At 44.9% G+C, this 23,452-nt stretch overlaps 1 protein-coding gene and 1 pseudogene across 1 annotated transcript in view; both read right to left on the reverse strand.

Annotated features, from left to right (window-relative positions):
- The window catches only part of SLC25A13 (solute carrier family 25 member 13), a 116,892-nt gene extending 93,652 nt beyond the window's left edge, over positions 1-23,240 (reverse strand). Inside the window, exons 1-4 of the mRNA XM_056518940.1 lie at positions 23,165-23,240; positions 22,607-22,749; positions 11,208-11,323; positions 1,577-1,716 (exon numbers count right to left, since the gene is read on the reverse strand). Of these exons, the coding sequence (XP_056374915.1) occupies positions 1,577-1,716; positions 11,208-11,323; positions 22,607-22,716 (366 nt within the window). The 5' untranslated portion in view covers positions 22,717-22,749; positions 23,165-23,240. The remainder of the gene's footprint in view (positions 1-1,576; positions 1,717-11,207; positions 11,324-22,606; positions 22,750-23,164) is intronic.
- LOC130275228 (U2 spliceosomal RNA) lies at positions 15,336-15,426 on the reverse strand (annotated as a pseudogene).
- Positions 23,241-23,452: the final 212 nt, after the last annotated feature.

Raw genomic sequence — 23,452 nt, forward strand, 5'->3', positions numbered from 1 at the left:
GCTCTGTACACCGAGGACAAGCCAGGGCTCTGTACACCGAGGACAAGCCAGGGCTCTGTACACCGAGGACAAGCCAGGGCTCTGTACACCGAGGACAAGCCAGGGCTCTGTACACCGAGGACAAGCAAGGGCTCTGTACACCGAGGACAAGCAAGGGCTCTGTACACCGAGGACAAGCAAGGGCTCTGTACACCGAGGACAAGCAAGGGCTCTGTACACCGAGGACAAGCAAGGGCTCTGTACACCGAGGACAAGCAAGGGCTCTGTACACCGAGGACAAGCAAGGGCTCTGTACACCGAGGACAAGCAGGGCTCTGTACACCGAGGACAAGCAAGGGCTCTGTACACCGAGGACAAGCAAGGGCTCTGTACACCGAGGACAAGCAAGGGCTCTGTACACCGAGGACAAGCAAGGGCTCTGTACACCGAGGACAAGCAAGGGCTCTGTACACCGAGGACAAGCAAGGGCTCTGTACACCGAGGACAAGCAAGGGCTCTGTACACCGAGGACAAGCAAGGGCTCTGTACACCGAGGACAAGCAGGGCTAGAGGGCTACATTATATAAAAAGTTTTTGTTGACAGGTACACTTATTTTTTATTTCACTCACACTATGGGAATCGACCCTGCAATCTTTTTTTATCACTTCAATGACACATCACAACACATTTTATGGGAGTGTACTATACCAGTCAGTGTTACAATGAGGAGGCCTCTCATTTTCTGACTTCGTATGGGCCCAATAGGCTCTAGCACATGGCAGACCTGGTTGTCAATATCAGGCCCTTGAATGCCATCACCACCTCAGGATAGCATCATGGGAGGGGGAATATGCCCAATCTCTGTTAAACCACTTAGGTGCTGAGGTCAGCATCTGACGGGGTAAAGGGATAGTGCCCCCATTAACACTTATTCCTTATCTACAGAATAAGTGTACGATCACAGGGAGTCTCCTATGCTCTCAAAAACAGGACTGAATGAGTGGTGCTTTAGTATGCACATTACTGTTCCATTGACTCTCTATAGGACTGCCTAAAATAGACAAGCTCAGCGCTTTGGCTATATTTAGCAGTCCCACAGACCGGTATTTCACAACCAGGGTACGTCAAGCTGTTGCAAAACTACAACTCCCAGCATGCCCGGACAGCCATCGGCTGACCGGGCATGCTGGGAGTTGTTGTTTTGCAACAGCTGGAGGCAACCTGGTTGAGAATCATTGCCATAGAAATTAAATGGTGTGGGTCGGTGAATCCTATACTCAAATTGTGGGAAGTTGTGTGTATAGGGGATAGGTGGGATGCGAGTTACAGCAGACACCTTCTGCGGATGGGTATCCCCCTACACAGTGGTGTGGGAACTACTTGCCCTCAGTGCTGTACTATCACAGTGCAGAAAGGGGTTAAATAATGCCTATTGTTACAGAAAAATGGGGGATGCATTCTACGCATGAGATGTTGTTCTATGGGGGTCCGACTGTAGCCGCCTACCCAAATAGTCAGACCCCCATAGAGCAGAATATCCCAGCGATCCTTCTGCAATGGCAGGTATATACAGTCAAGCCCATCTTTAGTACTTACCAGCAAAAACTGGGTAAATTCAGCATAGGGCAGGAGACGCTTGTGTTCCTTGCCGAAGTGCAGCTGGATGAATTCACAGTTCCAGTTGAATGGTATATGCTGGTGGATGGTGGTCTGGCCAAAGACTTGCTTTACATCCTCTGCGGAAATAGAGAAAAAATTTATAAAAATCAATCCTGGATCTGTGGGCTGAAGTAGGTAGACAACTGCAGGGGAAACTCGAAAAATTAGAATATCGTGCAAAAGTTCATTTATTTCAGTAATGCAACTTGTCTGCGGAAGGAAGCATGTAGTGCCCCAAAATCTCCTGGTAGACGGATGCGTTGACCCTGGACTTAAAGGGGTACTCTGGTGAAAAACTATTTTTTTTTTGTTAAATCAACTGGTGCCAGAAAGTTGAACATATTTGTAAATTACTTCTATTTAAAAATCTTAATCCTTCCAGTACTTATCAGCTGCTGTATGCTCCAGAGGACGTTGTATTTCTTTCTGGAATTCTTTCCAGTCTGACCACAGTGCTCTCTGCTGACACCTCTGTCCATGTCAGGAACTGTCCAGAGCAGGAGAGCTTTGCTATGGGGATTTGCTCCTACTCTGGACTGTTCCTGATACGGACAGAGATGGCAGCAGAGAGCACTGTGGTCAGACAGAAAAGAACAACTCTACTTCCTCTTTAATATACAGCAGGGAATAAGTACTCGAAGAATTAAAATTTTCCGATGGAAAAACAAACAGATTTGTAAATTACTTCTATTAAAAAATCTTAATCCTTCCAGTACTTATTAGCTGCTGAATACTACAGAGGAAATTCTTTTCTTTTTGGAACACAGAGCTCTCTGCTGAATCACGAGCACAGTGCTCTCTGCTGACATCTCTGCCCATTTTAAGAACTGTCCACAGTAGGAGAAAATCCCCATAGCAAACATATGCTGCTCTGGACAGTTCCTAAAATGGACAGAGATGTCAGCAGAGAGCACTGTGTTCCAAAAAGCAAAGAATTTCCTCTGTAGTATTCAACAACTAATAAGTACTGGAAGGATTAAGATTTTTTTAATAGAAGTAATTTACAAATTATATATATATGTATGTGTGTGTGTGTGTGTGTGTGTGTGTGTGTGTGTGTGTGTGTGTGTGTGTGTGTGTTTTCCACTGGAGCACTCCAACACCAGCAGACGACATAGCTCCCTATATCATATATTGTGGATTTGGGGTTTTCATAAGCTGTAACCATAATCATCACAAATATGACAAATCACGGCTTGAACCATCTTGCTTTGCATGTGTCTCATATATATTAGTTTCACCTTTTTAGTTGAATTACTGAAAGAAATTAACTTTTGAACGATATTCAAATTTTCAAACCGGCGCTGGGACCATACAGAAATGCACCATTTCCATGGACGGCAATGCATTTTTAAGAGGAATCCGCAGAAGGAATGAACACACTCATTGTTTCTGCGGATACCGAAATCAAGATTTCCGTGGGGGAAACATTTGGTCGTATGTGCGGTGCTGCAGAATCCCACTTAAATCAATGGGACTCAATTTCCGAACAGATTTGTTCCGTGGAATTCTGCTGGAAAATTCCACCGTGAGGACAGAGCCTTTGGCTGTCCCGGTATGCTGGGAGTTGTAGATTTTCAACAGCTGGAGGCGCAATGGTTGGAAAACACTGCCTTAATGGAGTACGACGAAAAATAAACTTTCCCCCTATCCTGTGGATCGCAGGGAGAGTGTCGACCGCCTCGGTGCTTTCAGTGAGAAGCGCGTGTGGTCTACCGCTAGACAGCATGCGCTCCATTTATTTCTATAGCAGCGCCGATGATGCCCAAGAGCTGTACTCCTCACTGAGAGCCGGGTCTATCCCGTAATTTTTTGCTGGAGATCTCTAACTGGTGAACAAAATATTCTGTGTATTACAGTATGTAAGATGTTGATACACTCACATGGATGGTATATATATTTTTATTTATTTATTTTTTTCTGATGTTTCGGTTAGAATTTAGGAAAAAAAAAAAAAGTATATTTATATATATATATATTATATATTATATATATATATATATATATATATATATATATATATATATATATATATTATATATATACATACACACACACACACACAGATAGATAGATGTATGATGTATGAACGCACACCACAGGACTTTCTTACATATTCCTAAGTAAAACCTTTATCTGGAAGTCGCAGAGTAAGGACAATTAGCGGATCTTATTTACATGAGCGCTGTACTTAAGGCACAATTGCTGAGGTTTTTATTGAATTTTGTGTGGGAAGATCACTTTTGTATACTGCTAAGGAAATTGCCCTATTGTTGTTCTATTCAATGTGACACATCTCTCCCCGGATTGACACTGGCTGGATTGAATTATACATGTACGGCAGAGGCTGCTTTCAAAGGTTTCCTACACAAAGTTCTTAGCAAAGTAAAGCCGAACCCATAAAGACAATTACCCATGTCTAACGCCCCCCGACTTACATACTTTGTGCCTTTTAAGTGTAAAAATAAATATATTTCTAATCTTTACATAACCCAAGATGTGAGGTTTATACAGTTTAAAGGGAACAAGAAAACTGAAAAAGTTTTAATCTGTGTAATATGCAATCAAAGCTGAGCTAGCGGGCAAAATCTTACCCCCTGACCGGCTCATCTTCTTAAGGTGCCCCCGCCCCCCCTGACTGGCACATCTCCACTTCCTAGACCCATGACTGGCATATAGTCTTCTTCCTCCCCCATGACTGGCCCATCTTTCTACCAGCCCCACAACTGGTGCATAGTCTTCTTCAGGCTCCCCAACTGGCACATCTTTTTCTTCCTCCCACCTAGTCCATCCCCCCCCCCCCCCCCCCCCCCCACCAACTAGCGCATCACCTTCGGGACCTTCTTCTTGGTACGCCATCTTCTTCTTCCTCCTGGCCTCCCAACTGGTGCATCTCATCCTTCCGGCTCCACCCAGTGTTCCAACAATATCCCCCCCCGACCGGCACATCCCTTCCTCTTCCAGCCTCCCAAATGGCGCATCTTCTTCCGGCCTTCCGACTAGAGCATCCTCTTCTACCTGTCTCCAAATGCCTCATCATCTTGTTCCAGATCCCAACAGGCGCCACTTCTTTCGGCTCCTGCAGGTCTTTTCCCTGGCTAAATTTTTCTCTTTAATTCATCTATACAAGTTAAACAACTGGCTAAGAGTCATTACATAGTGTGTTAACAAAACTGTTTCTTTAGGATATCTATAATAAACTCAACTTGTCAAATCAGGGGAAAGACACTGAGGACTCTAAACAACCTGAGCAAACAGAGGGAGTCCTAAAAGGTCCCAATATTCCCAGCAAGATGTGTCAAGAGGACTTTTGTGGCTGAGTTGCACACAGAGAGGATATTATTCTGACAGGTACACCCCTTATGTTCAGCAGTTCACCTTGTCTTCCAACTAAAGGAGCCTGTGCATGGGTCAAATATTCATTCAGGCCATTGCTATAAAACCCAATAAACATGAACAAGCAGCTTGATAGAACGCGTTATAACAAGGGCTTAAAGGAGATATCCAGCGCCAAAATCACCAAAAATTAAAAATAATTCCAAACACATTTACTTGAGTTTATCTTCGCCTGAAGGTCCCTTTCAATGCAATTGCTATCTTGCAATGGCCCCTGGAGAGCCCCAGGCCTGGATTCTCCTCTGCTTCCTCCTTCCACCCAGCACGCGCTGCCTAATTCCTAGCATCCACTGCATCTATTCCTCTGCTCACTGTCCTGCCCATGTGTACCAATTCATGCCCCTAACACATCCCAGTAAACCTGGACTTGCCTGCCTCCTCCACCACCCGCCCATCCAACCACCCAAAAATTCCTTACTGCAGCGTGCGCCGGTTGCGGAAGCTGATAGGATGAGAGCTATCAGCATAGGGAAGCCAAGCCGAGAGGAGTGCGCATGTGCGCTGTTAGGAAGGTGATTGGTCAGGACAGGGAGGATCACGTGAGTTGTGGCAAGCCAATTAAGGAAGGATTAGCAAGCTCAGTTTGGTTTATTCCGGAGAACGGCGGTGTGGAATCGGTCGGGGGGGTTGCTGCAGATGGTGACTATAACTGTGATGTGGCGTCGATAACATGGCCGCGCTTCACTTTCTATGGAAGATGCCAGTCATTGCAGAGAAGGACTCTGAACTTCCGGCCAGGACGCAAAGATGCCCGATAAAGGGTAGGATTCTGACTGCTGCACATTACAATGTTATATAACTTTCTAATGCGCAGCTATGAATAATTCATTTTATTGCGCCGGTGTTCACCATTAATAACAACACTTTGCCTTTTTGTTTCATTTGTTTCTGCAGGTATGACTAATCCTAATAAATTAGATAACAATGCATAATAGGAGTCAGTTCTATTGTTCCAAACATTTGTGCTTGAACTTGAAAAGGAGATGTCCCTCTGTTCACCTGGCAGCTGTTGGACAACAAAATTATGAGGGTGAATTCACGTGTGGCAAATTTGGTGTGAAAATTTCTGCAACTGTCCCGTTTATATGAAAGGAATTCTAGAAATCCGAGTTTATGCTCATGAACCAACCAACTCAGATGGAGCTGTGCCCGTGCCACTAATGGGGGGGGGAGGGGTCCTAACACCTCAATCTAATCCCTAGGATTGGCGACAACTCTGATCCTGGTCATTTAACTCCTTAGACACTGCGATCAATGCTAACCACAGCTTCTATGTCATCTACCATACACAGAAGAGGGGCTCCTGCTCCACTATACCTCTTTAGCACACCCTAAGCAGCAGCAGCATGGAGGATATTATAAAGTAGTACTGAGCAGTGTAAACTGCAAATCCAGCAATGGGGGTGAGATAGCACACTAGAGTTACTCTGTGTCACTCTGCAGCTGCTCCATCCTCCATAGACTTCTCTGGGCAGCTGTAACCTAATCTCTCAGTGAGCTCTTAACTTTTAGCAGTTCTCCTGTGTGAATTATGATTTTAGGAGGGAGCAGGAGAACAGAGAAATGATAAAACCCACTAAGTGGAGAACATGGCATCTTTTGTTGATAAGATGTATTACCATCTTGGAAATTGGTCTCCTGAAGGTTTATGTTCCGGATGCTGTTGCATTAATTGTCTATAGAACTGCCAAAAATAGTCAAGCGCTGTACTGGGGGAAAGTATTAAAGGGGTACTCTAGTGCTACAGCGTTCTGATCATTTTGCGGCCACGCCACCTCGTGATGTCACACCACGCCCCCTCCGTTCATATCTATGAGAGGGGGCATGCTGGCCGACACGCCCCCTCCCATAGATCTGAATGGAGGGGGTGTGGCATGACTAGGGGCATAGACATGAAGTCACGACCTCTGCTGCAGGAACCCTTGGTTTGTTTAGAATGCAGGGTACTGCTGGAGATGGCGGGGCCCCAGCAGTGGGACCCCATGATCAGACATCTTAGTTCTTCCTTTGGATAGGGATAAGATGTCTAGCAGTGGAGTACCCCATTTAATTGTGGCACGACCCAAAAAAATTTGAAAATATATAGACACCATAAAGATGAAACATTGGTCAAGAGAAAAACAGATGTCCATCGACAACAAAGGTGTTAATTCTCAATTCTATTAAACCCCTGAACACCCACTAATAAAACCGGCTCACAATACTACGGACAAGTCTACTGGGGAAGATAAAAAAGTAGTAATACTGCCATGTGGCATCAAATTGTGGTTACCATAGTAACTATTACAAAAGACATATAACAAAAATTCATGTATGAAAATGGTGGCCTGTCAGCCAGTCTGCCGTTTCCATACAGGTCTCATTAACTTTACAGAACCATTGTGACATGAAGGTTTCTTTTATGCTGCCACTTGGAGAACATTGGTCTTTGATATGCAGATTTCTTTCAGTCTTTAGTTGACTTAACTTTTTAACTTGTTTCATGTGTGATGTAAATGTGTCGTAAAGCTGGCTTTAAAAACTCACGAGTCTTTGATCGAAATGAGACAAATAACTGTATGTGGTCGACAGGAGCAGATACACACTTCATGTATGGCTCCAAATATGGACCGTCATGCCCAACAACAAATATAACTGGCAGCTTCCAGGCTCCATCTATTCCACGGAAAGCCATTTGCTTAATACACATTTATTGGACTTTTTACATCCCGCTAGACTTTCGAGGTGAACAGTTTTTGGTTTTTGCCGTATGAATCTTTTTTGCAGATAACGTTGTACTATATGTAGGTGTCGTGGTTCTGTATACATACATTAAAACCCAATTAATGCCTAACGTTTTAAAGAGTACCTCTTAATCTTAAATTTTATAATCCTCCCAGTTCACTGTCCCCATCATGATAAACCACCCCCTGCCTTTATTTTTATTATTTTTTAGTTTTCTACCTTAATATTGCTTTGTATTTTCTGCTCAGTCTCAGTCAGATTCACAGACTGGGAAGGGGCGTTCCCCAGCAGGCGTGACATCATCTGAAGCCATACAGGGGAGAACTACCTCCCTCACTCTGCTACACACAGCCCAGAGCAGTTCAGTGTGAGATGAGCTATGATTAGCTAAGGCTGCACACACACCCCTCAGCATTTCCTGATTTTGGACTTCTGCCAAACAGCAGGAGTCCAAAGTCTGTGCATAAGATGAGGGAAATGTGGTCTGGACAAGTAGGGAGACACCTAGTGGCAGCTTTTTTAAGCACAAAACATAGAAAACGTAATTTTTTTAAAACTAAGTACATTAGAAAGATTTTTTTTTTTTTGTCTTTTTCCTGAAACCAATTTGTGACTATATGACCCTTGTCGTTGGTGCTGACCGGTTCCCTCAAGTTGGTCAGTCACAATGCTTAGATAAGCCCTACTGTCAAAACCTCCATCCAGGTATCAGAGCTGCTCAAACTTGACAGGAAGAGTTTATTGATTCATGTTTTGTGCCAAATTCTGGCACCCCCATATGGATGGTGCAAAAGATCTGGATCCTGATGAGTTTAAATGGGCACTATCAGATACGATAACTTTAGATATGCAAGATAAGCAAGAGCAAAACATTATGTTTTGCTCTTGCTTTCATCAGACAATTTTCAGTATTTCTTACTGAAAAAGCCAGTCAAAAAAATGGCCACTAGGTGTCCCCCTGCCTCCTGTGACACATACTAGTCCTGCAGTTTCCAGTGGTCACAGACACGTCATGGACACCATGAGTGATTGACAGGGCTGCAGGCAGGTCCAGAGCTGCTGTGCTTGCTCCAGGCCTTCTGAGTCAGAGCAGAGTGAGGGGGAGGAGTCATCACAGTGAGGAGAAGAGAGGGACATGCCCCATGCCTCTTCATGGACAGAAACCTCACTGAGCAATGACACGCCCCTTCCATACAGTAGTTAGGAGTAGCCGTATTAGTCCAGTGATGCAAAAAGCAAAATTATCGGTAGTTGCAGTATCTTGTAATACCTTTTTTATTGGACTAACAAGGTTTTGTAGAGACAAGCTTTCGGGATTCCTCCCTTTATCAAGTCATAGGCATTTCTGAGCTCATAAGGAGAAAACACACGTTCTATCTCACAATTAGATAGAACGTGTGTTTTCTCCTTATGAGCTCAGAAATGCCTATGACTTGATAAAGGGAGGAATCCCGAAAGCTTGTCTCTACAAAACCTTGTTAGTCCAATAAAAAAGGTATTACAAGATACTGCAACTACCGATAATTTTGCTTTTAAAATTTCTCTCTCTATTAAACTAAAAAAAAAGAGAAGGCCTGACTCACTGACTCAACGCCCAGCCTAAACCCTTGGACCTAGAAAGCTGAATTTTTTCACAGGTGTTTTTAAGACGTAGACGATAAAGTAATAAGAAAGGATTTTTCTAAATTCAACCCTTAAGGGTGTGAAAAAGGGGTTAAAATTTTGTATGGAAGTCCATCATTATTTAAGCTAGAAGCATGAAACTTTGTTTTTAGGCTAACAATTAGAGACAAAGAAACACGTGTTTTAACGTTTTCTATAATTCCACCCCTAAATGGGTGAAACGGGGGTTCAAAGTTTGTATGAATTATCCCTTTGCCGCAGAACGCTGGGTATACCCGGCGCTGCAGCACGGGAGGGTTATGAAGCGAGCTCAGGAGCTGAACTCGCATCATACCCGCAACGGCCCTATGGCTAATGCCGGACATCGCCGTTCTGGCAGATGTCCAGCATTAACTCTTTAGTCGCGGCGATCAAAATTGAAAGAATTCGGGTTGTTTGGATGCCCGTAGACTTTACCCAGAGCGGCATCATTAGTATAGGATCGTAAAAAGTAGATCTACATTACCCCAAATTTAACGCGAACGAAGCCGCTGGCAAAAGCTGGTGTCTAGGGCTGCAGATCTCCTTTAATAAAGTCTGGGAAGCTTGGTGTGCCTCTCCTCTAATACAATATTACACAACTACATTTAAACGCACGCAATCCTCTGGTATAAAATATGGGATGATGTTCTTTCACGACTAAGTAACAATTCTTTCGGTCTGGAAAGAATTTTCCTCTTTGGTTATGTTGACCTTCATGCTGTACTACACTGTGATACTTACTCTTTAATAAAACATGTTTAAATGGGCACTGTCAGACTTTTTATATGTGGTACATCTTGGCAAAACATTAACCTTTTTAAACTTCATAGAAAAAAAATTTCCTTTTAATAGAAATCATGATTAAAAAATAAATAAATAAATAAAATAAACGGGTGCCCCATACCACTCAGAACATAATCCTGTCTGGCTGCAGCATCATCTTTGTCCCAGCTAAAGCAAAGGCATAGGACAAAGTCCAGGAGGTGATAGCGGGACTTGGACCACTCACTCCTGTCCTATTAGACTTCAGCACGAAAACACAGAGGAGCGGGATACAAAGCAGTCTGCAGTGATTGGATGAAGAGATCCAGCACAGAAGACTCAGGGAGGAATTGAAGGCATGGTGAGTGAGGGCAGGCTCAGTGCTTGCTTAGACACGCCCATTCCTGAGCAGTGGATGCCAAAACGGGTGAGCAGCAGAAAAGAGGGATTTGTGAGCCAAATAGAGAAGATAGGCACCAGGACATGTAAAGCATTTGCATGACCTAGTGAGGAACATATAGAAACATTTTTTTCTGTGATATGAGGGGTAACACTTTGAATACAGAAATAGGAAGCAAGAAATCGACTGCAACTCATTTCAATGTGTGTTTCAATATTATCAATAGGTTATTACATTTTTTTGGTCAGACAATAAGCATAGCTAAAGGGGTATTCCGGCCAAAAACATCTTATCCCCTATTATTCTATGCGGGGCTGCGTCTCCAGTTTCGGAAACCTCTGTGTCCCATAGAGATGAATGGAGGGGGTGTAGCATGAAGTCACGTCCCCAGTCCCAGAAACCCGGAGGTTTCCAAAACTGGAGATGCAGCCCCGCATAGAATGCGGGTGCTGCAGGGAGATCGCGCGTCGGGGGTGGGGGGGGGGTCCTAGTAGCAGGCCCCCCGCAATCAGATATCTTGTCCCAATCCTTTGGATAGGGGATAAGATGTTTTTGCTCGGAATACCCCTTGAATAAAGCCAATAAAAAGGTCTTGTCTTCCCGATAACAAATGTTCTAAACATACATAAAAGAACCATTTACCAAAAGTGACTTCTCCTTTCCCCGTTTTGTCGAAAAGTTGAAAGGCCACCATGAACAATGCATCTGGAGCGCAGAGGACAGACTCAAACGCCACAAACTCTTGGAAGGAGATTAACCTGTAAAAAAAAAACAAATAACCTGTATAAAATTTTGGTCACTTAGTAAATACATTACATATAGTGGACTGATACATTACAGAAGGTATTGTGTTCCAGAGCTGAATTTATAATTCTGCAAGCTTCAAAGCGATCCATGCTGGCTTAGAGTCTGTACAAAGCTTGCATTGATGTTCTGCATTTTGTACAGTTAGTTACCGGACGTTAGAAACAATAACTATCCCCCCCCCCCCCCCCCCTGTACACATGAAATTTTTGCTCAAAAAATAAATACATTTTTTTTTTATATATATATATATATATATATATATATATATATATATATATATATTTTATATATATAAATAAATAAATAAAATAAGAAACAATGGGGCAAGTTGGGATCTTGAGGGGAAATGAGGGAGATTTTTTGAGACCAGGGAAATAGAGAAGTTACCCATACAAACGGTACCCTGGGACTGAGACTCAAAGACTTCGACTTCAAACTGTACCCAACGGACCTGGCTTCCAGACGTGCGTGGGGCGCCTCTGGGCGCCCTGCGAAACGTCTGGACGCCAGGTCCACCAGTTACTCTATGTTGGCGTTCTGAGTCTCAGTTCTAGCGGTGAGCGCCGGGTGTAATGCCCTATTTTGTGTTTTTCCGTGGAATGTAGTACATGACACAGCACTTTCCAGTGCTGGACTAAGACCGCTCCATTGGCAGACACACACCCACCCCCTACCATTGGTTCCTGGGGGTGGCTAGGGGGTGTGCGCGTGTCACTTGACCACAAATATGCTGTCTAAAACACTGTTCCCTTCAGTGTGAGTTCGGCTACCACAGCAAGAGGATGTCTCCTGCTGTGAAAGCCGAAGCGATGCGGCTGCAATTTTATCGGCGCTGCGGCTGTTATCCATAGTGCTCTCTGCTGACACCTCTGTCCATGTCAGGAACTGTCCAGAGCAGGAGCAAATCCCCATACAAACCTCTCCTGCCCTGGACAGATCCTGCCATGGACAGAGGTGTCAGCAGAGAGCACTGTGGTCAGACAGAAAATAATTTATAAAAGAAAATAATTTCCTCTGTAGTTTACAGCAGCTGATAAGTACGGGAAGGATTACGATATTTAAATAGAAGTAATTTACAAATCTGTTTAACTGTCTGGCACCAGGTGATTTAGAAAAAAATTGTTTTTCACCAGAGTACTCCTTTAACTTCAAGAAGTAACTGTTGCCCAATATGCCCCCTCTACCCATAACAGGAACCAGATTATCCATTTCATTTACCTTACCAGCCGGTGGATATAATGTTATGGCTGATCGCTGTATATATGGGGGACAAACAACAGGATCACAATTTTTTTTTCCCCAAACAACCTCACAACCGTTACCCAAAGAGGCAATTGTAAGGCTACATTCACTCTATGGAACCTTGGTCTAGAGCAGTGGTCGGCAAGCTGCGGCTCGTGAGCCACATGCGGCTCTTCACACACTTTAATGCGGCTCTTGCAGTGCGGTCGGGCAGCGGCGGCCGCCCATGCACACTGGTAACATACAAGGGCCTGATACTAGTATCAGGCCCTTGTATGCAGAGCAGCAGCAGCCGCATAGTGCCGACCACTGCTGTATACTAACAACCAGGGTGCCTCCAGCTGTTGTGAAACTACAACTCCCAGCATGCCCGGACCGGCAAAGGCTGTCCGGGCATGCTGGCAGTTGTAGTTTCACAACAGCTGGAGGCCCCCTGGTTTTTAGTATACAGTATTAGTTTTTACCTGCTCTGGCCGGCCCCCGCCTGCAGCCGCACACGGGAGCAGTCCCAGGCAGATAATCATAGGTTTTCCTATACCGGACATCCCCGTGTCCCGAAAAATCTTTTCGGGACATAAGGATGTCCGCCGGTCACTTATTCCCCGCCCGCCGCACGTCCTCCTCCGGTCCTCCTGCGGTCTTCCTGCGATCCACCGCCTCTCTATGGTTGTATGCACGGGACATCCCGTGCGTACAACCATAGAGGCGCAGGAGTACCAGAAGGAAGACGCGCTGGCCGGAGCCTGGTAAGTGACCGGCGGCACGTCATCTTCAGTGTTCTGGTCACCACTCCTCCGGTCCCGGCACCTACTGCTATGGTCCCATAGGCCATAGCAGTAGATAGTGACCCCGGGCCAGAGGAGCGGTGACCGGAACACTGTGGGGGGCAGTATACAGACATACAGCCTCCAGCCATACACTGTATATGGCTTGAAGCTGTATGTCTGTGGGGGGAGCTGCCTACCATTGTGGGGGGACTATACTGCCAACTATTGTGGGGGGGAGCTGCCTACTATTGTGAGGGGACTTCCTAATATTGTGGGGGGGGGGGGGGAAGCTGCCTACTATTGTGGGGGAGCTGCCCACTATTGTGGGGGAGCTGCTGACCTAATGTGGGGGAGCTGCTGACCTAATGTGGGGGAGCTGTCTACTATTGTTGGGGAACTGCTGACCTAATGTGGGGGAGCTGCCTACTATTGTGGGGGAACTGCTGACCTAATGTGGGGGAGCTGCCTACTATTGTGGGGGAACATGCTGCCTACCTAATGTGGGGGGGAACTATACTGCCTACCTAATGGGGGGGGGGGGGGGGGAACTACAAGGTACCGTACATCACGGTAGGAGGGGTAGTCTTATACTCCGAGTATATTCCAAACTCTATTATTTAACTGTGAAAGTTGGGGGTCGTCTTATACGCCCAGTCGTCTTATATGCCGTCATATACGGTATATGTGAGGGGCACATGTCAGGGGGCATTATATGTGTAAATTTCATTTTGAACATTATTATGGGGGCTGCCACCTAGCCTTAGCTGGTTTGTACAGCATTTAGAGACAGGAATTATAGAATAGACAGGAGAAGCCTCATTCACGTGAATGAGAAAGGCATCTGTGCATGCTCTGTGACCTTTAAAGGGGTACTCCGGCTCCAAGACATCTTATCCCCTATCCAAAGGATAGGGGATAAGATGCCTTATCGCAGGGGGGGCTGCAGCTGGGGACCCCCATGATCTTGCACGCAGCACCCCGTTACAATCAGTCCCCGGAGCATGTTCGCTCCGGGTCTGATGACTGGCGATCACGGGGTCCGGAGCATTGTGACGTCATGGCCCGTCCCCCATGTGACGTCACACTTCGTCCCCTCAATGCAAGCGGCGGGACCCCCGCGTTCAGGCATCTTATCCCCTATCCTTTGGATAGGGGATAAGATGTCTTAGCGCCGGAGTACCCCTTTAAAGTGCAAGAAAAAGTGCAAACGTGTCACACTAAAAAAAACGTGCACAAAGGATGCGGTCTGTCGCTAAGCCCTTCTCAAACAGGAGAGAGGCCCCCCCAACAAACCTACCCTTCACCTCCGGGCCAGAAGGCACCTGCAAGGATCCTGGTTCGATGCCCCCTTTTCGTTGAAGCTACTAAGGGGCCGAAAATGCTCCTGGCTTCAACCTAGGCGTTAACCAAGGTATCAGCCAAGGAGCCGTATACTGATGGCATCTTGACCGAAGCCAAGATGCCCAGGGGTTGCAGGGAGGTGAGGAACCTAATGGCCACACACACACCTCCCCTAGACCGCCAGGAGGGACACCCTGAAGGGCTACCGCATCCTGACAATCCTGTGTACAAATAAAGACGCAAACGTGGCACAGTGACAAGACATAAAAATAATAAATAAGTGGACGAGTGCAGATACACTGCCCGGTAATCCGGACGGATCTATAAAAAATGTCCCCAATCTTAGCCAGAAGGCCGGGATACAAAGGGCGAGTGCCAAAAGGTGAAGAGTATGGTGCAGTGCGTTCACTCAGTGACTTAACACGCAGTGAGTTTCGGAACCTCAGGGTCACCACTCCCCGAGGCACAGAAGTACCTCGGCTCTACACCCCTCTACCTCATGGCGAGACCCGGAGGAAGCATGTCACATCGGGGCAGCCGTCAAGCTGATTCCTCAGAACCAGCCCCGGAACTCCCCGGTACACCTGCTCCCTACCATGCAGCACCCATTCCCACCAGCTCCACACTGGCGTCGCCTGCCACCAGCATTAAACTGACAAGAACAGATACTACACTTGATCTTAGCCAAAAGGCCGAGAAGCGATAAAAACTGCAAGATCTCTGAAATATATTATAATAAATAAAAATGTATACATTTAAAAATAAAAATAAAATACAAACAAATGTAAAAATAAAAATAGAAAATTAAAAAGGAAAGAAACACTAGAAATTCAGAAAAAATAATGTTTACCATAAAAACTTGATTGAAAGAATAGGTCATTTAATGACACATTCTCCTTAAAGAAACACTAAAAAGAAGATGCCCTCATCCTACTGGTTGCCAAGAGGTTAAAGCATTCTTTAGGAATTAACTCAGTACAAGTTAATGCAACGAACGCTGCAGCCGGTCTTTTGTTTGAAGGGGGAAAAAAAAAAAAGAAAAAAAGCCTCTTGCACTCCAAGATTTCTCAAAAGGTTAATGAAGAGATTAAAAAAAAAAAGAACCATGGATACAAAAAGGAGCAATTTCATTGAGTCGAGAAAAGCTGAGGATTAAATCCAATGAATAAATGTATCCAAATTCCCCACGTGGCAAACAATGAAGAAAAAAATTAAAATAAAATAAATAAAAGCAAAAATTTTAAAACAAAGTACAAATAATTTTTTTTTAATTTTTTTTTTACTTTCCCAATTTCAGATTTTTTTAATTCTACCTATATCACAATGCTTTAATTACCCTCGGATTGGAGAGCATGAATTATTCCCAAACACATTGTGCTCCACGGAGGGTACGCCATTATCTAGAGAAAGTTATCAGGCAGATAATGTATTTGGGTCCGTTGTAGGCTGGAACACCTGTTTTTCTGCACATGAAAAGAATTCATTTTAAGTCGTATGTTGTAAGTTCATATTTAAATTTTATTTAATGACACCTAATGATGTGCAATCAGGGGGGCCCCCGGCTAATCCCGAAAAGAGAGCGCGTTGCCACGGAAACTGCCCTCCGTGCTGTCCCCGCCGCTCAGGGCTGAGAACACAGACTTGTGTGCGTCGCATTACTTAGGCTTCTTTAGACATAAAGAGCTCCACATGTAATTGACTGTGTAAAATTGATGCTCAGTTACTTTATTGTGTGGGTCATAATTTCAGTGAGTGAATACGTCACCGTTATTAGGGAGTAAATCTGTTGTGATTCGCCGCTGAGGCCGGTCCCATTGACGGGAGCCCGAGATACAATAAGAAGAAAATAGCCGGTTTAATTAACTTGTAAAAATTGGGTTAATTTAGATGCAGCTGCTGCGGCCCATCCTCCACTCTTCACTTTACTGATCTGATTAAATCCTCACAGTAATATCTACAATTTTATTTAATATCAATCTACAGACGTTTTATTGGCCATTTTTTCTCTCGACCTTATAATGAAATATTAAGAATTTGGCAGACATGGCAGCTTAAAGGGGTTGTCTGAGACCAGAGAAATCTCAGAATAAAAAATGTAAGTTTTGCACTTTTTCACTTCCTCCAGGGATGCACCATAGAGTTCCCACAATGCACTTGGCTGGTGTCCGATTATCCGCACACCACCCCTTATTCCTGGCGAGCACTCTGCCCAACACACCTTTTCGATGCCACACCTTAACCCCTCACTGTTTGTGGGCAAACTGTGCAACACACCCCTCATCGCTGGTAAGTATACTGTCCCATCACTCGTCATCGATGGAGAGACTTCTGCCCACCTCCTCTCCTTGATGGTCGCTCATCCTGGCCACTAACTCTCCTGAATGGTTGAGCATTCCATCTACCGACCCACCTTGATGGCAGTCCATTCCTGCCAAAAATTCTTCCAGATGTCAAGCATTCTGCCCACCACCTCATCTTGGTTAAGCTATTTGCCCACTATCCCACCTCGATGGCAAAGCATTCCGCCCACAGACCCTTGCAGATGGCAATAATTTCATCCATCACCCATTCTTGTTAGGGAGCATTGCATCCACCACCGCTCCTTGATGATAAGCAGTCTGTCCACCACCCCTCTACATTGGCAAGCATTCCACCTAGAGTGGGGCAAAAAAGTATTTAGTTAGGCCACCAATTGTGCAAGTTCTCCAACTTAAAAAGATGTAAAAAGACAAGAAGCGCTCCATAGTGCATTAAAAGGGTAATATAACTAAGCCGATACTATCGGAATGCACTTACCCAATAGGTTGTGCAAAGTCAGGTACAACACTGTAAAAGGTATTCCACAATGCAGCCAGTCCCACCACCGCAAAGGTGTAGCAAATGTAGCAAAAACCTCCAAACTCCACAAGGACTTGAATCGGTGCAGAATGGATGAGGAACAAGAAGATCACTAGGCGATTTATTTGGAACAACGCGTTTAGACGCCAGGACAGGCGTCTTTTTCAAGTTCACAACTTAAAAAGATGAGAGAGGCTGTAATTTTCATCATAGGTGTACCTCAATTAAGAGACATTAGAAAAAAAAAAATCCATAAAATCACTGTCTGATTTTTAAAGAAATTATTTGCAAATTATGGTGGAAAATAAGTATTTGGTCAACACCAATAGTTCATCTCAATACTTTGTTATATAGCCTTTGTTGGCAATGACAGAGAGCATACGTTTTCTGCAAGTCTTCACAAGGTTTTCACACTGTTGCTGGTATTTTGGCCCATTCCTCCATGCAGATCTCCTCTAGAGCAGTGATGTTTTGGGTATGTCACTGGGCAACATGGACTTTCAACTCCCTCCAAAGGTTTTCTATGGGGTTGAGATCTGGAGACTGGCTAGGCCACTCCAGGACCTTGAAATGCTTCTTACAAAGTCACTCCTTTGTTGCCCAGGTGGTGTGTGTGGGATCATTGTCATGCTGAAAGACCGAGCCACGTTTCATATATTCAATGCCCTTGCTGATGGAAGGAGGTTTTCACTCAAAATCTCAGGATACATGGCCCCATTCATTCTTTCCTTTACACGGATCAGTCGTCCTGGTCCCTTAGCAAAAAAACTGCCCCAAAGCATGATGTTTTGGCATCACATGGCCCATAATCTACTAGTGATACAGTCACCTTTGGTAACGCAACCATGTTAGTAAAGTAGCTTATGCTTGCACAGATAGCACACACAAAAAAGGAGTGGTGGGGGGAGGCTCCTTCTGCAGTCACTTGTCCTGCAGTCAGAGGCAGGGCAGTGGGTGGGGCATGGCGGACCTACTAGTAGAGAGAAGATTCTTTTTAGGTGTTTGGGCTTTAATTATGAGAATATCTGAATATAGGAGGCAAGTATCCTCTTGCACCATGCTGCAGAGGGAAGGTGTTCTTGTAGCCAACACTTATGGAGCCAATTTGAAGACTTTTATAGAATGAAGTCCACACTAATCACAAACTTTGCTCGTTCACATAAGTTGCTGTGTGTAAGTACAAGAACAGGAGCAGATCCTGTATTTTGTGAGGTGCGGCCTCCAAAGATCAGATTTGTTTCTCCAGCACATCCCACAGATTGACCAAATTGAAATCTAGGCAATTTTGAGGCAGATTCACCAACTTGATCTCGGACATGTTCCTTATTCCTGGCCAATGTCTGTAGTGTGGCCAGGGGCATTATCCTGCTGAGAGAGGCCACTGCCATTAGGGGTTCCAGCTGCCATGAAGGGGGGATTTGGTCTGTACAATGTTTTGGTACAGAGTAACATCCACATGGTGCCAGGACGCAAGGTCACCAGCAGATCATCACACTGCCGCATTGTCTTTTCCTACAGGGCATCCTGGTGCCATCTCTTCCCCAGGTAAGTGACACACACGCACCAGGCCGTCCACAAGATGCAAAATGTAAATCATCAGACCAGGCTGGCTCTTCTACTGCTCAAAGCTCCAGTTTCGATACTAGTGTGCCCACAGAACGCACATTCCACAGAAGTCAGTATGGTCCATCTGACGGGTTTGCAGATACACAGCCCCATACTAAGCAAGCTAAAGTCCTGTATGCTTTTACTCTTTTCTATCATAGCAGCAAGAACTCTGAGCATTTTGCTCTACAGTAGCTCTTTGTGGAATAAGACCAGATGGGCTAGCCTTCATTCTCTATATACACCAATAAAGCCTTGTGCGTCAATGACTCTCAGCCATAGACATGTCCTACCTTGGAGCATTTATGGTAGGTACTAACCCCACAAGACCGGCCATTCTGGAGATCTAGTTGTCTGACCTAGTCGTCCAGTTGTGATCCCTACACTTGTCAATTTTTCCTGCTTTTCAAATATCAAATTCCCGAAATGACTGGTCACTTGTTGTCCAATATATCTCACCCTTGACAGGCACCACTGTCACCAGATAGTCCAACGTTATTCAGTTCACCCGTCAGTGACTTTTAGGTGGTTTTCCCATCTGAGAAAGATATCCCCTATCCACAGCATAGATAACTAGCTGATTTGGGGAGAGGTCCAGCCTATGGGGCCCTGGACAATTTTGAGAATGGGGAATGCGCCAATCCATTCATTCACCATAGTAGCCATGTCACCAGATAGTCCACGTTATTCAGTTCACCCGTCAGTGACTTTTAAAGGGTAACTCATTAAAACAAATTTTTGCTATTGCATTCCTTATGGTAAATAACAAATATTTGTAATATACTTTGGTTAAAAAAAAGTTTTCTATGTTTTATTTGTGCTTAAAAAAAGAAGCTCAAGAGCACATTTTCCCCATCTTATACACAGATTTTGGACCGAAGCCCAAACACAGGAAGTGCAGCCTGGAGTGCTGGGGGGGGGGGGGGGGGGCGTGTCCAGCCTCATCCAATCATAGCTCCTCTCACACTTAACTGCCATATGCTGTTGGTTGGACACACACCCTTCAGCACTCCAGGCTGCACTTCCTGTGTTTGGACTTCGGTCCAAAATCTGTGTATGAGATGGGGGAAAATGTGCTCTGGAGCTTTTCTTAAGTACAAATAAGACTTAATTTTTTTTTAACCAAAGTATATTAGAAATATTTTTATATACCATAAAGAGTGCAATATCAAAAATTTTTTTAATGAGAGTGCCCATTTAAGTGGTTTTCCCATCTGAAAAAGATATCCCCTATCCACAGCATAGATAACTAGCTGATTTTGGGGGAGGTCCAGCCTATGGGGCCCTGGACAATTTTGAGAATGGGGATTGTGCCACTCCATTCATTCACCATAGTAGCCATGGAAACAGCCGAACCCATGTACTCGGGAGAGGGTTCACTTTTCCAAATGGGAAAACCCCTTTAATGTTAGGGTTGGTCAGTGAATGTAACACGCACAGGCTTTTCGACCTGCAGGCATACAGATAGTCATTCTCCAATGAGGATGACCCCCATTACCTATAATATTACAGCGTTTAATATTTCGGCTCCTTCCCCATTAGCTACCAAAAAGAGATGATTCTTGTAACAAGGTAACATAAAACACCACCACACACTTCAATGCAAACGTTTATTTATTTAAGACGCTCACGTCTGGCAATGGCAGGGTCTTGTCTTCAGGTCCCGTCAGCTGATATTACTGAGAATGTCATTTTCCACAGTATATTATTATTTTCCAAAATGTTGTCCAGAAAACGAAATATTTTTCCCAAATTACAAATAATTGTAACTTGCACAATAGACTGTACGTGGGGCCCAGAACGTGTCACGCGGCGACTTCTAATGCCTTTCGGAGGAGCTTCTATGCGTCTTTTCTATTACATAATGTCATCTTTTAGTGCAACTGTACGGGCTTCAAAGTGCAGGGTTGCCCAGCAACAAGAGAATTATGTGTCAGCGAACAATTAGCGGAGACGACACCCGGAGCCCAGCAACCATTTTCGGCATCGACATCAGGAAATCTTCCCGTGCAGCCTTTACACTCCCTCCATCCGTCTCCTTATCCTGCCATTTCTTTTTATTATTCCAGGGGGTGAAAGAAATATTGTATATAATGGAAATGTACATGTTCTCGCCAACTGTTCTAAAGATGAAATGTAAATAGTATCAAAGAGGGTCAGGAAGGAGACCTGCATGTCCAGATGAGCACTAGTAGGTCAATCCATGCACCAGCCAACGCTACAATTCCCATTCATCTGGATGGGGTTTTAGAAAATTGTTGCAATCCTTTTCAATGGACGACACCAGACGACCCCTTTGGGTTGGTTGTTGGAGGTAACATGAGCCTTCGTCCGCCAACCTGTGAACGGCTTCTTGTTACATGGTCTGTGCATATAGTTTTGCCCTGGCCACTATTCAGAAGTAAATGTTCCAGACGCTGTTTTCGCGCTGCGGAGTCCAGCCACGCCCCGCACGATACCACGGCCATGCCCCCGCAATGCAAGTCTATGGGAGGGGGCATGACTGCCGTCACATCCACTCCCAGAGACTTGCATTGAGGGGGCGTGGCCGTGACGTCACGAGGGGTGTGAACATTTACTTCCGATCGCTTGCCAGTGGAGAACCCCAGAGGAAATTCCTCCCCCCCCCCCCCCCAATATACTAGTGACAGAAAGGTAAACCGATTAGTAATTTACTTCTATTTAAAAAAAATCTTAATCCCTCCAGTTCTTAGCAGCTTCTGTATGCTCCAGAGGAAGTTGTGTAGTTCTTTCCAGTCAGACCACAGTGCTCTCTGCTGACACCTCTGTCAGGAGGGTTTGTTATGGGGATTTGCTCCTGCTCTGGACAGTTCCTGACACAGACAGAGGTGGCAGCAGAGAGCACTGTGGTCAGACTGGAAAAAAATACACAACTTCCTCTGTAGTATACAGCAGCTGATAAGTACTGGAAGGGTTAAGATTTTTATATAGAAGTCATTTACAAATTTGTTTTCCTTTCTGGCATTGAGGGGGCGGGGTGTGACATCATGAGGGGGCAGGGCTATGATGTCACGAGCTCCCGACGCCGTTCCAAACGCTGAGCAACAGAGTACCCCTTTAAGGGGTTAAACACTGATTTTCTGCAGGTCAGACTGGTAATCACATGACCCATGTACAATAACGGACTATGTGCATTTTGTGCTGGAATGAAACAGATGGCACTGTAGGACTAGTGATCATAAGTGCAAATGTTATAGGTAAAACAATAACTAAAAATTTTAAAAGAAAATGCAACCAAAAAACCTGAAATACTTGTTTAGTAGATTTATCACCAGCAGAACTACAGGGCGCCAGTGCATTATCAGTATTCTAACCTCATATGCCCCACCAGAGGTTACATAGATTTATTTTCTTGTGAATACAGCCTTGTAGTAGAAAATAACTTAAAAACAAATAGTGGAGGAGAACGCATGGGCTCACCCATCTTTGGTCTGGTCCACCACGCCTGCCAGGAGCTGGATAGTTTTGGGGTTCGGCTCTCCATCTCCAGTGACGTTCAGGTAACGTTTGACAAAGTCAGATGGGGACATAAAGCGCTCTCCATTTTTCTCCACGCTGGCATACTATGAAACACAACCAAAAAACATTAAAGTAGTCGTACAGTGCTTAGGGGATAAGTTTCAGATCCGACTGCTGGGGCCCCCACGATCTCCTGTACGGGGCCCCAGCAGCCCGCGGGAAGGGGGCGTGTTGACCACCGTAAGAAGGGGCGGCTGACACGCCCCCTCAATACAACTCTATGGCAGAGCCGGAGTGCTGCCATCTGCAATCTTCGGCTCTGCCATAGCGCAGTATTAAGTTGTCGTGTTGGCCGCCGCTTCATGTGGCCGTCGGACCCCCCGCGATCTGAAACTTATCCCCTATCCTTAGGATAGGGGATACGTTTTTCTGCACTGGACTACTCCTTTAAAAAGAAATAATCTTATTTTTTAAGTGCCATTTATTGTCTATGTTGCAGACTACAGGTAGGAGCCTTACCTTGACAAATATCGATTTCAGCTCAGCTGGATCAGCTCTCTTGGGCAACACTACCTGAAACGAGGAAAATAGAATTATGTAGATTTATACAGCAAAACATTGAGATTAGTAAATGGTGAAGGTAACAACGTCAACTTTATGATCTGTAAGGGATCAGACCTCGAGGACCCCTATAGATATGGAGAATAAAGAGGCTGCAGCGGACTAAAATGGTAAGTAATGTAATGTATGTACACAGTGACCATACCAGCAGAATAGTGAGTACAGCTCTGGGGTATAATACAGGAT

Source organism: Hyla sarda, chromosome 5 (genome assembly GCF_029499605.1).
Source record: "Hyla sarda isolate aHylSar1 chromosome 5, aHylSar1.hap1, whole genome shotgun sequence".
NCBI lineage: Eukaryota > Metazoa > Chordata > Amphibia > Anura > Hylidae > Hyla > Hyla sarda.